We start from the raw sequence: 14,223 nt of genomic DNA, 5'->3' as shown, positions 1-14,223 counted from the left end.
CCGGCCACCTCCGCCACCATCGCCACGAAGGGGCCGGGTTTGAGACCCGCTGGGTGAGGTGATGCTCGGGCTACCGCCGGGGCGTCCCTCTGCGGCCGGCAGCACAGCCGGGGGGCCGCACCTCCATTCGACCCGGGCTGAAACAGCGGGAACGCAGCTCTCTGCGCCGGGAACGGCCGGGACGGGGTGGCCACCGCCACCCGCTCGCGGGGACAGACGGACAGACGGACACGCACCCCCAGAGGCGGCGCGCGCCGAAGCCATTCATGAAAAAGTTGACGTCAGGCGGGTGGGCGGGGCCGCGCCCGGGCCACGCCCCCGGAGCCATTTAAGGCGGCGCGGCCGCGGGCGCGGGGCTCAGAGCGGAGGCGGCGGCCGAGGCGTGAGGGAGTCTGGTCGGTGCCGGGCAGCGCCGCGCGTCGTCCCGCAGCGCCTGGGTGCCCCTTCCGCCACCCCCCGCCCGGGGCAGCCTCTGCTGGGACTTCATGTCTGTGCTGTGCCCCCTGCCCTGGTGAGTGGGCGCTTCCCGCGGGGGGCGGGCGAGGGGTGGCCGCTCTGCTGGCGGGACGCTTGAGGCCGAGCCCCCTCCGCCGCCGCCGTGCCGGGAGGGGCGCGGGGAGCGGTTGGGGACCGCGGGCGGTAACGGGACGGAGCAGCCGCGGCGGGCGAGCTGCGGGAGGGAGTTCGCTTCGCTTTCTCGCGCTGGAAATGCCATTGAGGCTCCAAGAGCCGAGCTGGAACTGGCGCCGCGCGCTCCGCTGGTGAGGGGGTCCCCGAGGCTGTAAATTAAGTCTCTGGGCTCTAAGGCACACCGGCTTGAGAAATAAAATAATTTTTAAAAACCCCCAAAAAACCAGAAAGAAAAACCAAAACCCCCGCGCTTGCACTTTATTCACTGTGGTTTTTTACTTCTCCCCCACTCCCCGCGGGGCAGAGCTGGAGGGAGCGGAGTTAAAAGCGAAGCGCTGCTGCCGGAGCGTCCCCGGGTGTGCAGGGCTCTTGGGGGGAGAGCCGGGGAGGTGCTCCGAGGGCACTGGATGTAGCTCCAGCTTGCGAGGTACTGAGCTTTTTCCGCTGCCTTCCAAGGGGGGGCAGGAAGGAAGGGACCAGAAATAGACTGCCTACAGCCTCTGCTGCTCGCTTCGCCGCTTGAATCGTGCTCAGTCCTGCCGGAGCCCCTCAGATCACTGGAATGTTGTCTTTTGTCTCTAGCTCTGATTATCTGAGATCCGCTGAAATGACTGAAGTGATGATGAGCACCCCAGCCATGGATGAGATCGGACTAAGCCCCCGCAAGGATGGGCTGTCGTATCAGGTAAGTGTTTTGCTGGCAGTTGAGGCGCTAATCCCGTGTGGAATTGCCTGGGCTAGAGTGTAAGCTTGGTCTAACGTACCTTTCCATAGCCTGACCTAATAGCAGGTCTTGCAGTAGTGAGAACTAGTCAACAGACTGGAATGTTTGCTTGGCATGAGATGGTTGTCTAAAATATCACTCGCTATCAGTGCGGGTTGGCAGAGGATTTGCTTGTTTTGAAGTGACCGAGCCCCTGCTCATTCAGCATTCCCGGGTCTCAGTGGGAGATGGGTTAAAGAAGGATTTGTGCCGCTCACTGGGCTGAGAGGGCTCTCGAGATATTTGTAACACAGCATAAAGCTGATCTGCTGAGAGCAGGAGGATGTTGTTTATATGGCATCTGCATTTTTTTCATCTAGTTCTTGGTTTTCCTGACTGATGTGCCCATTTGAGAGGGTTAGCAGTCCTCTGTTAGATACAGTAAGGCCAGACACAGCCTAAATGAGCCATGAAATGTCACTGGAGATATCGGTACCTGGAGGCACGAGTTGCATTCATTCTGAAACTTCTGAAGAATGTAGTTAGCTATTAATCTCTTAGATCAATGAAGAAGTGGTCTTCAGCTAGATTGAGCCTTAATCCTTTAGTCTCAATATCCCCTTCATTTTCTAGCCTGTAGCTAATCAAAGCACAAGTTGGGCACCTTAGCTTCCTAGCTCCATGGTTTTCTTCACTTCCAGGAGACTCATTGATGAGATCTGACACAGATGCAGAATGCTGGCAGACAACTTGTATCTGCTCTGTGCATCGGGTGGCTCTTACTGGCTCATCCAGATGCAGGCATTTGCTCCAAGTGTGCATTCAGATGAGGTGCTGAGTGTTTGCATATTTATGTCTTAAAAGAGAGCTACAAGGCAGCAGCAGTGCACTGGAGCACAAAATCCACTGAACTTTGGGCCACCACTGAGGCCTCTAGCAGAAACCATAGCTATGTGGAGGAAAAGGGGATGCACTCCTTCTTTTAGTCAGGATTCTGGCTCTGGATAATGCAAGTTGTTTGGTTTATAGCTGTGCTATACTTCAGTCCTTCAGCTAGTGGGGAGTATACAGCCTCTCTTTCCTGTCTTACAGAGTGCAGAGGCAATGACAGTTGTTAAATCTGAAGCAATCAAAGTAACCTGCTTGGGATGTCTTTGTGGGTCACTTTATGAAGAGGCTTAACCCACTCAGGTCAAATACCTCTACCCATCCAAATTCCCAGGGAGAGGCAGAATCTAGATGCCCTGCTTGTTCTAATGATCACTTCAATGAGGTTCTTCCCCAAGTGCTAATGACCTTGATAAAGTCTGCTGTGGCCAACTGGGGAACAGGACTGTTTGGTTTTGAGTGGATCACCTGAACATGTGAGTCATAAAAGCTGACAACTCATCTGTGCAGGGCTTCTGCATCCTAGATCTATTCTCTTTAGTGATCTAGTTGTAGGTATTTTTTTCAAATGCCTGCAAGGAATTTCACCTTCATGTGATGAAGAGTGATGGCAGCAAGAGTAGAGGAGTTGAAATGGAAGACCCTTCTGGCACTAGTAGTGTGTGGGCTGTATATGAGGTCTACCTTGAAATCAGGTTAGTGTAAAGAGGATTGGGGAGCAGGATCCAGCCTTCCTTCTCTGGCTGCTAGGCTGAGAATGTCACAGTGTAAGTCAAAGTAAGTGGAAAGCATCCTTAAAGGGTTGAAAACAAGCAAGAACAAATCTGATGTAAATAGCACCATGAACTTTTTGTTCTACCTCAGACTTTGGCACTTTGTGCCTCATGTTGCTGATGGAGAGAGTTTGGTTCATGGAAAATTGTATGCTTGTCTGAGAGCTGTAGTGCAATAACTTAAAACCAGACAGGGCTAATGGAGCATGACTGCTCCTGCACTGAGGCTTGTTGTTCTAAGCTGCAGCATCTTCTTCCACTCATCTGCAGAGTCAGGCACTCACAGTCTAACAGCCTTTGGCTGGCTATGAGAGGCAAAAAATAAAAAGTGGAGCCAGACTCAAGCTTTTAGGTTCAAAATTTTGTCCTGTTCTTTTAGTAGAAGTTGAATTTATTTAACTACAGCGATGACTTCAAATTGGGGTTCAAAATTTCACCCTTCAAGCTGTGTAGAGCAGGGACTGCCTGGGATTTGGTCAGTAGGATGCTGCCTGTGAGACTGGGGGCTGCTTCTGCCACCAGAGGCAGGCATGAAACTGGCTGGACCAGAGGAGGTGGCACAGCCTAGCAGCACCACTGGCATTCTAGCACACATCAGTACCTGCTCCAGACAGACTTGTCCTACCAAGAGCACTGTTTCAAAGTCTTTTTTTCTTTCACTTGGAAGTAAACTGAGGAAGCAACCGAGTATGAACTTCAGCGATCTGATTCCTCTGTCTTGTAGAGTTCACTGAACTTCTTGTCTCCTCTCTGTCTCGGTGGTTATGAAGGGAGCTCGGGTTGTTGACTTTTTTCTTTTGTGTCTTCCACCTACTGGGTTGTCTGTCTGTCCTAGATGTCAGCTGAAGGTCTTCACTCTCCTCCCTGCTGAAGTGTTGGGCTGGTCATCACTGCTCAATAGTGTGAAAACTCAGACTGCAGAAAGAATACCAGTATTAACTGAGTTGCTTCCATAGGCTTAAGGCAAACATGCTTTCTCATCATAGGATTACCTTTTTTCCAGTTAATATGCAAAATGCTTGTAAGCTAGCACACTAGCTTCAAAATCATCCTCTGTAAGACAGTTTTTATTACTGTATTTGTGACAGCAAGCTGCTTTCTGATGCCCCTGAAGATGGTTCAGCCAACAGATTGCAAGGGCCCGAGCAGAAGTGAGTGGTGAATTTGGGGCCTGAGTGTCAGAATAGGGCAGCATAGACAAAACAGAAGATGTGACTGAAGAGATGATGTCATGCTGGGTCTTGTGCCTGCAGTGAGAAGCTATTTCTGGATCTTTAATAGATGTCCCATAATTCCCATGGGACTTACTAAACAAAAAACTCATTGAAATGCAGCTGATGGCTCAAGTTGCCCCTGCTACAAACAGATGTGGCTATGGAGGGCTTCATGCATTTCCTGCCTGGCAGTGTCCAGTAAGCCAGGCTGTTTCTGCTGCCAGCCAGAGCTAATGCAGTGTTTGCTGTTTCCCCAGCCCCAGAAATACCCGTTCTTTGAAGAGCCTCATCAGCACTCAGCCAGCTTGTCCTCTGTGCTGTCTCCCAGCAGCACGAACAATGCCACTGAAACTGAGGCTGAATTAATCATTTCGTGGAGCTGTTGTCAACAGTGCCTTGGCTGGAATCCTACCTTGCTTCTCGGAAGTGGAGCAGGGTCTGAGCACAACTGAAAACACTTTAGTGCCTGAAGTGTGTGTTCTGAGCAAAGGCAGTGTCCTGAGTTGTGTGCTGCTTTGCTGCAGGCTGGCTGGCAGGTGACTTGCTGGTCCTTCAGGCTCCCGTGAAGGAGACTGGCCTGCAGAGGCTGAGCTTGCCTCATGCCCTCAGCTGAGGTTTGGTTGTCATGGGGAGCTTGAGCTCTTTAAGTCATGATCGCATCATGCTGGGATCTGTGTAGGTTAATCACAGCCACAGCTCGCTGGGAATCACGTCAGAGTGCCTGAATCTGGGTAAATAGGCTTAAGGCTCTATCCAGTGGTTGTAACAAAAGCTTGGTGTTGGGGGAAGTAATTGCTGGTGAGTGCAACACCTCTTTACCAGCCTTGGGGAAGCACTGGCTTTCCCAGGGAGCTGGGGGACTTGAGCTGTGTCTGCTGGATCCCTCCAGTTAAACTGGACCACCAGTATGTTACTGATGGCTCAATGGAAATTGAACTTCCTCTGTAATTGTTTTCTTGTCAGGTGCTTCATGTCTGTGGAGCCTTGATTTGTGCAGGGGAAGTCCTTCAGAGGTGCTGCTTGCTGCTGTGGAAGGTTTTGAGACCAGGCTGCAGAACGGTGGTGATAGCAAGCATGGCTGCTAGACAAGATTAATAGGCAGATTCAATGTGTATTTTGGGGTCTGGGACCTCAATGAAGACAGAAGCAGGATATGGGATAAACGGATACAAAAGCAATCATGTTGGCAGCTATGCTGTGCACGAGTGTTCCACTGAAATCAAACTAAGGACAGCAGCAACACCTCAGAGCATGTTTTTTCCTCCCTACTTTGATGCCTTGTTACTCTGAGGGAAAATGGTTAGATGTAGGAAGTTTCCCTGACATCATGCCCTGAGACAGGGCAGTATTTCTGTGGCTAGGGACTTGTTGTGGCTCATCAGCCTGAGTCACAGCTGCCGTGTACATACTTGGGGCTTATTCTCACTGTGTTAGTAAATGTATGCATTGTAGCTAGAGAAGTCCTCCAGAGAGGATGCTGAGAGATGACTGAAGTACTTCCTGAAATGAGCTTGCTGTGCTTCTCAGTGGCACTAAAGTTTTATTTTCAGAACTTCAGTGCTGATTTGGGATTTGGAATATTGATATTGCTGAAGAGGCACAAAATTCAGCACTTTAGTCCAAGGAGGATGAGCGGTGTATCCTGTACCCAGTGCAGACTTTGCAGTCTTTGATAGAGTTACCACAGTCAAGAAAAGCTTTCCCTCAAACCAGTAACTTCATTTGGAAAGATGTCATTGCTTTAGTCTCCCTGTAATACAATTTAAATCGGTTTTAGCCCCATGGGAGGGGAGACAGGCATTTTAACTATGGGTGTTGGTATGGAGCACACATGTGGAAGTTGTTTTGAATTTACAAGTGTCACTTGGATTATGGTAGTGCTGAGCTAATCTTCTTAATTGGCTGACATCTCTCCTGCTTTTGGTGTTTCTCCATCCCTGTGAATGCTGAGAGAGGGTATGAGCCTCCCCAGGGCAATGAAAACTTTCCGTTCTTGTTGCCAAGACTTCATCCGAGGATAGTACAACTAGATCATCTGAAACAGAGGCAAACATGATCGTCCTAGAATCATTTCAAGCTTTTGTTTCAAGTTCTGCTTTTCCCTGCCCTTTCCAGCTGCAAGGCAAGAGTTTGGTTGATCTGTGTGTGATCTGGATAAATTCATGAGTTCCCAGACATAAATCCAAAGGGGCCTGTAAAAACCAGTCTTGCTGTTAGCAAGAAGCTGTGTTAGAGTAGTGTAAGAAGCAACATACATTCCTCTGTGGATCTAGAGGTGTTTGAGGTGTCTCTCCATGGCCAGGATTTGGGGCTCAGCTACAGGGGAGGCTCTGTGTGGAAGCAGTTGCAGCCCCTTGTGCTGTATCATGCAAGTGAAGGGGTGGAAGATGCCTTTGAATTGCTGTAAATTTGCTGTTAGGCAGCCGTCACAACCAGTTGCTTGTCACTTGTCCCCCATCAAGTGACCAAGTCTGCCAGGGCAAAGTGTCTGCCTCAGCTGTGTGCAAGGTGGATCCCTGTTGAGCATGAGAGGGAGAAGCTAACCCATGGCTCTTGCCCTCTTAGCCTTCCTCCAACACCCCATGGCAGGCTAACGTGAGCAGAAAGGCTTGGAGGCAGGAGTTGCTGTCGTGGCTGCTGTGCCCGAGAGTGCAGAGCTCCCAGGTCAGAGCTGAGCTGCTGCAGTTCCCAGTGTGGAGCTTGCTGCGATTTAGGGAGGCTTTTTCCTCCCCATTGTCTAAATCTTGACTGGGACCAGATGAGGCCTATGGAACCAACAAATGTAGCAGGGGCACAACTGGGGCAGGACAGAAAGAGCAGGTGCTTGCTTATCTTTTTCTGTGAAGAGGAGTGGGGAGGCTGGTTGGGTTAACCTTCTCACTTGGCTTCCCCAGATGTACAGTTAGTCTCAAACCCTTTTTCCTTGGGCCCTTGTGCTTGGCCTGCTGTCACGCTCCCCATCACACCGGAGGAAATCTGCCTTTCTGTATTTTTTCCATTGACTGTCCACACCCCTTCAAAGTGCAGTTGCAACATCTCCCTTCATGCTGCCTCAACGATTAAAAAGCATGACTTAGTGGAAAAAATCCTGACCTTCTTGGGTTCGGCCTGTCCTGCAGCTGTTTGAGATAAGATTGTGCTAGGGGTTTTTTTATTATTATTTAAAAAGCTGCACATCACATTTTGTGGATATTTGTTTGTAAGGAAATGACTACTACTTAGTTTCTGGAAAAAAAATCTGGCATGCTGTTTTCAAAGAAATTGCTCCAATTTGACCTAATGTGCTTAAAATAATAGCAGCCAAAGGTTAGTTTAATTATTACACTGCTATTTTTCTTCCATAGGAGGCTATTTTCATGACATTATCAGCTTATGTAACCTCTTGAACCACACTTCTTTTTCCATTGCAACCTTCTAAACCATGTAATGTCAAGGGTATTTTTTCCCTATCCTAGGTTTAGAGAACTTGATGCTTAAGAGCCGCTGACTGTACTTCCAGTAATGCACTGTGTGCCTGAAACTGATTTTGTTTGGCCAAGCAGAAGCCACAAAGCTCCAAGAAACAGTTGCTGTCTCACTGGTGCTGGGAGTGGCTAATAGCAAGTAGCTCGCACTGCAATGCCCAGGTTGATGTGGCTGTGTTCAAAGGACCTCAGCTGCTCTTGTGCACCTGGAAAATATGGGTGGTGGGAGCTGGAGTCTTGCAGCACTGTCCCCAGGACCAGATGATCAAACAGACCCTCATTTGTGCATTATTTTGCTCCCTTGCCTGCATTTGTGTTGGGTAGCAGCCCGATGGCTTTCTCAATCTGGTTGCCACAAAGCTTTGGATGAGAAGGAAAAATGAGGCTGAAGAGTAGAAGAAGACCGAATATATTGCCAAGGGGGTGATGCTGTAGCTAATAGTTGCTAGGCTGAAGGAGGAGCTGATGGGATGTTGATTCACTTTTTGTGGCCAGGGCTTCCCAAGGTGGTGGGTAGCCACGTGATTGGCACAAGGAGAATGAGGCTTCATGGTTAATGCTCAGGGCACCTGGATGGGAAGCCTGCTTTTGTAACTGGAACCACAAAGATCAAAGCAGATGAGATCTTTCTCTCAGACTGAGGCCAAGGCTGGCAGTGCTGCTCTCTGCAAGGATTCTTTTGTAACTCAGTTGAATGCAGATGATGTTCAAAGAAAAGTACAGCCACATGATTTCTCACCTGGCCTACAACCTCAAGGGGAAAGTGCACTTTGTCATTTTCTTCTTTAGACTGTTTAAACACAATTCTAATGCGAAATGGACACTGTGATAAAATTGTTTGAAATAGCAGGTGATGGTTGTTTAATCTTCTGATTACTAACCAGGAGATCTGATATAGCAAGTGGATTTTATCACCCAAGGGTTCCCTTCTTGATGAACTGGGGTTCGAAGGTATTCCCCCAGCAAGTTACCCACAAGTAACGCAACCTTTTCTGTTCACATTGAAATCCACTCATGCAAAGCTGCTGCTAACACTGCACTAGCAGTTTTTTGTCTTTACTCATGCTTTGCTTCAATTCCTAGTAGGATCAAAGTGTGCATCACTGGCGCTACCAGTGAGTATGGGCCCTGGTGCTGCTGCACTGCATGAGCTTGTGTATCCATGTGGCAAGCAGTGGGTCGGAGGGAATGGGTAAGGTGCACCTTGAAGGGCTGGAGATCCAGGAGTCCTTGTACTCACTGCATGAGAAATACAGTGCATAACTGCTGGCTGTGCCACAGGTACCCCCTTCCTGAAGAAATACAGTCCAGTCCCAGCCCTTCCATAAATTGAGTGCCCTGCTGAGTTTCACTGCTGATGTGTTGGAGCTGTAGCGTGCAGAATACTTCCAGAATTATCTCTAAAATGCAGCTGAGCTATTTCAGGCTGGCACTGTGGCCCTGGAGTGATACCAGAAACAGGCCCTTGCTGCAAGGGTCTGGGCTGCACCAGCCCTGGGTTGCCATGGGCCTCCTGCCACCCTGCAGCAGAGCCTGGAGAACAAGCCTGTTCTGATGTGCAGCCTGACCAGCAGCAGGAAATGAGATCTCAGATTGTCTGATGGAGAGAGCTCTGTGTGCAAACTGAAGAGCATTAATGCAAAAGCAGGAGTGGGGGGGTTGAGACATTTGGATAAATATCCAAAAGGGCAGATACCTATTTGCTGAGCACTATCCAAGCAAGCGCGTGCTTCGGGAGCCTCTTGGGCAATGCTCATTTCCATCACTTGGAGACTTGGAAAGGTTATTTACAAGTTCAAGAGTATTCCCGTCACTCAGTGGTTGACTCTGTGTCCAGACTAGTCTGCCCTGGAGACCTAAATGTCTGGAGCTGGGCTTTTGGTGAGACTGTGTGAGTGCAGCCCCTCTGACAGACTGTTCCTTGGCTCTTTCAGATCTTCCCCGACCCCTCAGACTTTGATCGCTACTGCAAGCTGAAGGACCGCCTGCCCTCCATCGTGGTGGAGCCCACGGAGGGCGACGTGGAGAGCGGGGAGCTGAGATGGCCGCCCGAAGAGTTCCTCGTGCAGGAGGAGGAGGAAGAAAACTGTGAAGACGCAAAGAAGGACAACAAGGAGCAATAAATGGCATCTGGGGAAAGGCAAGGGACTGCACCCTTCTGAAGGAAGAGCCACACTTTCTTTGAAAGTCTTTTTAATAAGACAAGTTCAATTTTGCACCTGCGAGATCTTAGTTTTTTTGTATTCTCTGTATCGAGAACTGAAGCCCTCGGTGTCACCAGACCTCCTGAGGAAGGAAGGAAGTAACGCAGAGCAATGTTTGCTGTTCTCGAGATCATTATCTGTATTTTTCCGAGGCGGAGGCAGCAGTGAAATTCCAAGCACATGGCAGAGGGTGACCACACGAGGACTGCTGGAGGGGGGAGCTTGGGAAGGGGGAGGAAAGTTGGAGGTGGCAGCGTTTGGCTGGGAGTTGCCTCTGGCTTAAAAGCATGAGAACAGAGCCAAAATATCTCAGATTTGCCTTTCTTACAGCTTCCATTTTGTGTGTTGGGGGGGTGGAAGGGTGTTCATAGCGAAGCATGGCTAGATGATCTAGTGACAAGGGGCCTGTAGCTCTCCCTGGTTTGGCACCTCCTAGGGTAAGGTGAGCATCCATAGGAGTAGTCTGGCTTCTTGCTCTTGCTCTTGAGCCTGTTTTCCAGCCACTTTCCCCAAAGTTACTTTCTCCCCCTGTTTGCCTTTAGATTCTTCAATGCTGAGCAGCTGTATTTGCAGGATAGCATTAGGCTGCTGCTTGTCATCTCTCCTGCAACGCCCTAGCTTATCTTGCAGGTGGTGAGTATGAGGTGGTGTGCATCGGATGTAAAAAGGTGCTTCTGTCTGCAGCAAGAGCTCATGTAGGTTTGAACACCTCAGATTTTTCTCTCCTATTTGCTGAGGCTGCTGTGGGTGGTCTCGTCTTGTACAGTGCCCCAAGCCTAAGGGTGGAGATTTATGCCTCCTTGCCTTGGTGTCCTTGAAGTTGTGGGGTTATTTGTCTCTTAACTTGCTGGTCAATGGGCTTGAGAGGGCTGGGGTGGGGGGGTTCTCCTCCAGCTTTGCACTGCAGGGCCTCCTCAGTGCAGGACAGGCTGGTGGGGAGCTGCCAGACCTGGGGGTCATCCAAAGACGAAACACCAGATCTAGTGTGGATTACCAGCGGGGTTTTCAGGATGGGGTCTGCTGGGAGAAGATTAGCCTGGGTGTCCTGAGACAAGATACGTTCCCGCTTCTTAGCGAGGGTGAAGTGTTCATGGTTGTTTTAAAGAAGTGCAGACTGGCTTGTGGAGTCTGGGTTTGTCCTCTCTTCACCATATCCTGCCTCAAGGAGAAGGCCAGTCTGCTGCCAGACAAGGTCACCTGCTGCTTTCCTGGAAAGGGATGATCTTGTGGCTTTGGGGACCAGCTCGGGAGCCAGTCAGTCTTGGGATAGGATGAGAGCGGTTACCACCTAAAACAAATCTGGGGTCATGGAAGAGATAAAGAAATGTCAAGGCCTTAACCAAACTTCCATAATAATCCCAATGCCACCCCCCCCTTTGCTTATAACTGGTTCCATTTTTAAAATCTATTTGGACATGTGTGTATTTGTATTTTTAATACCTCATAAGTAGTTAAACGCTGGTGGGGTTTGGGAACTGCTTTTAACATATTGGCAGGATTGTTTTAGTCTTGTCTTGCTTGTGTTTCAACATAATGGCAATAATTTATCAGCTGTGTAACTATTTTTGGACAGATGGGAGTTTGGAGAGGAGTTAGCACAAAGCAGGAGAAATTCAGCGTTCCTACACTGCGGCTGGCCTCTGGTCCAGCCATGCAGACCCAGTCAGACACTCTCCCTGCCCACCTTGGTGGATGGTTGATCACTGAACAGCCATGATGTGGTTATACCATTTTCTCTAGTGATGGATTCAGCTGTTGTGTCTGTAACACTTGTTCTAGTCTTGCTGTCTTACTGGAGTGAGCTTGTACACCTGCATACCAGCCAGTTGTCTTATTTCTAAGTGTTACTCTCTATTGGTCTCTACCATCTGTACCACCAAGTCAAAGCTCTATATCAAAGATATTACCATGTGGGCAGCAGTGAGATGGCAATCCTTGGACTTCAGATCTACTGTCTGCCCTAAAGACTTGCATATTTGTCTGCATCCTTTTTTTGGAAGTATTGTGTATATTTCTATTTGTTGTTGAACGTATCTAAAGAACAAAGCACTCCAGTAAAACTCCTGTTGTATGATATACATTCTATATTTCTGTAATTCTTTTTTGAGCCTCAGGGAGAAGCTAGCATTTTTTTCAAACTACATTTTTGTCACTGTGACAGTTGTAAATAAAGTTTGAAAATGCTTTCCAAATATACTGGCTTTGTTTTTCCTGCAAAAGTGGGTTGGGATGGTCAACCTTCCAGATCATGACTGTCAGTAGAGCCTGGAGATGCTGGTTTCATACTGGTGGCTGGCCTCAGATCATGCCCTATGGCATTGGAAACATAAGTCAACTTTGAGGGGGCAGCACCTTTGCATTCCATCTTCCTGTTGTTCATTGCTGTGTGAAAGGCTGCAGCAAACTGCTCTGGTTTATTTATTCCTGAGGAAAAAAAAAAAAAAATCTGTATTCATATCTGTCATCTACATCTACCCCCTTACCTAAACCTTACAGAACGTGAAGTAATGGAGAGTGGAAACTATTCACAGCTGCTGTTAGTCATGGGCCCTGTGCATGCTCTTCCCTGCCTGAGCAGCACTGATGAAGACAAGCCTTGCCTTGCTGTGTGCTTGTAGGGTCTCAGCTGACTTCCCAGGGCTGTGTTGGCCATTTTGGGTTTAGAGGTCAGCTCTTCCCGAGTATCTGTCTTGTCAGCCACTAATGGCCAGGTGCAGCAGTTTGTGGTGCTGCTGGGGGAAATGGCATTTCTGAGTGTGAGTCTGGGCTTCTCTGGTACCAAGGCACAATCTGGGTGTAGAAGTCTGACCACACCAGGATCCAGTAATTCAAGATGTGTACTTAATGGGATTAAATTTTCCACTAAAACTCGGTGATAAGAAGCAAATACCCTGGAATACCCATATCTTTAGGGTACATGGATAGAAGTTCCTGTGATTTGGCAGCTAACACACTAATCTAACCTAGGCAAACAAGTCCAGCTGAGGTTGGAGTATTATGTTTACATGAGACTAGTTTAAATACACTAGCTAATAACCCTTCCATTTAATGCTCGAACTGAGGGCATGCTCAGTGTGAGCCCCACAGTTCAAAGATGAATTGTATCATGCTCAGCCCTCATAGATATTTTATGCCAAGGGAGCAAATGCAATATTAAAGCTGACCTCTTGTTTCTTCAGTCAGCCTCTAGCAGAGGTGCTTTGTTTTCTTCCTCTCCCTGGGCACAGAGTTGCTTGCCTTGTAGAAGCTGCTGCAGGATTTCCAAGATGTGCTGGTCTGAAATCAGCAAAGATGTTTATTCTTGACCCACAATGTTTTTGTTTAAAATACAACACTGGTTAGGGAAACTGCAAAGGATTTGATCTTGCCTGCTGCTTCCATGTGCTGCACACCAACAGGTTTCTCATGCTCACATCAGAATGAAGGATGAATCCTGATGTATTATTCTGTTTTGGGAAGGGTTGGCCCCTAAGTGGGGCTTGCTCAGCCAGGGGTCTGCGTTGTATCAGCCTGGAGCAGTGCTGCTGGGAAGGAGGCTCTTTCCTGTTCCTTGACTCCAACTATTGTGGCCAAACTGGAACTTGGATCATCAAATGAAAATGGGCTTGCTGCTGAATTGGGTGAGCCTTAGTCATCCCAAAAAAATGATGGGTGGCAGAAGGACCTTTCTTTGCATGCAGAGCAATGTTTCTCCTGGGTTGCATTTAAACCTGAGGCGTTTGTCCTCCTCAAGCTTTGCCCTGTATTGGAAACTGATGACACAGCAAGCTGTGCTCTGCTGTCCTGCTTAGTTCAGCCTGTGTTCACTCTCCCAGATATTTCATTTCTAGTGTTCAGTGTGCACCCACTCCTGTTGCCCTTCATCAAGCCCACAGTCACTTGAACCTCTGCACATGAACTGCTGGCATCTGACTTTGCCTACGTTTGGGTGCAGACAAGAAAAATTCTCTCTCTGTGGGAGTGCAAAGATAATTCACCAGCAGTGTGTGTGAGGAGCAGCCACTCCTAAGATACAGGTCTCCTTGGTGCAGGTTGAAGTTGTGCTCTGGTGTAACCACACTCTTTATCATTGCAAGTAACAGGAGAAGTTGAATTTTCTTTCAGGTGAGCTGTCTCCTTCCAATTTTAATCCCACTAGGAAGTTCCCAGCCTGTGCAGATATGGAGCTTTCATCCTTGTGATGCTGATCTGATTTAAGATGCCTTGAAGCACAATCAAAACTCAAACAAAATCTTTCAAGTCTAGTCACCTGGAACCAACCAGGGGATGTGAGGAGCAACAGCCTGTAATGCACATGCTCTGAACTCTCAAAAAGCAATCCTGAGCACCACACATCTCTATACAAAC

At 48.6% G+C, this 14,223-nt stretch overlaps 1 protein-coding gene across 1 annotated transcript; it reads left to right on the top strand.

Moving 5' to 3' along the window:
* The first annotated feature begins 371 nt into the window (after window positions 1-371).
* Window positions 372-12,068, top strand: LBH (LBH regulator of Wnt signaling pathway). The gene is made up of 3 exons (XM_021534869.2): window positions 372-511; window positions 1,213-1,315; window positions 9,607-12,068. Exons 1-3 carry the CDS (start codon window positions 486-488, stop codon window positions 9,793-9,795), a joined length of 318 nt encoding a protein of 105 aa, XP_021390544.1. The 5' UTR covers window positions 372-485; the 3' UTR covers window positions 9,796-12,068.
* Window positions 12,069-14,223: the final 2,155 nt, after the last annotated feature.

Source organism: Lonchura striata, chromosome 3 (assembly GCF_046129695.1).
Source record: "Lonchura striata isolate bLonStr1 chromosome 3, bLonStr1.mat, whole genome shotgun sequence".
NCBI lineage: Eukaryota > Metazoa > Chordata > Aves > Passeriformes > Estrildidae > Lonchura > Lonchura striata.
The sequence above is the reverse complement of the archived record's forward strand: the minus strand, read 5'-3'. Positions and strand labels throughout refer to the sequence as shown.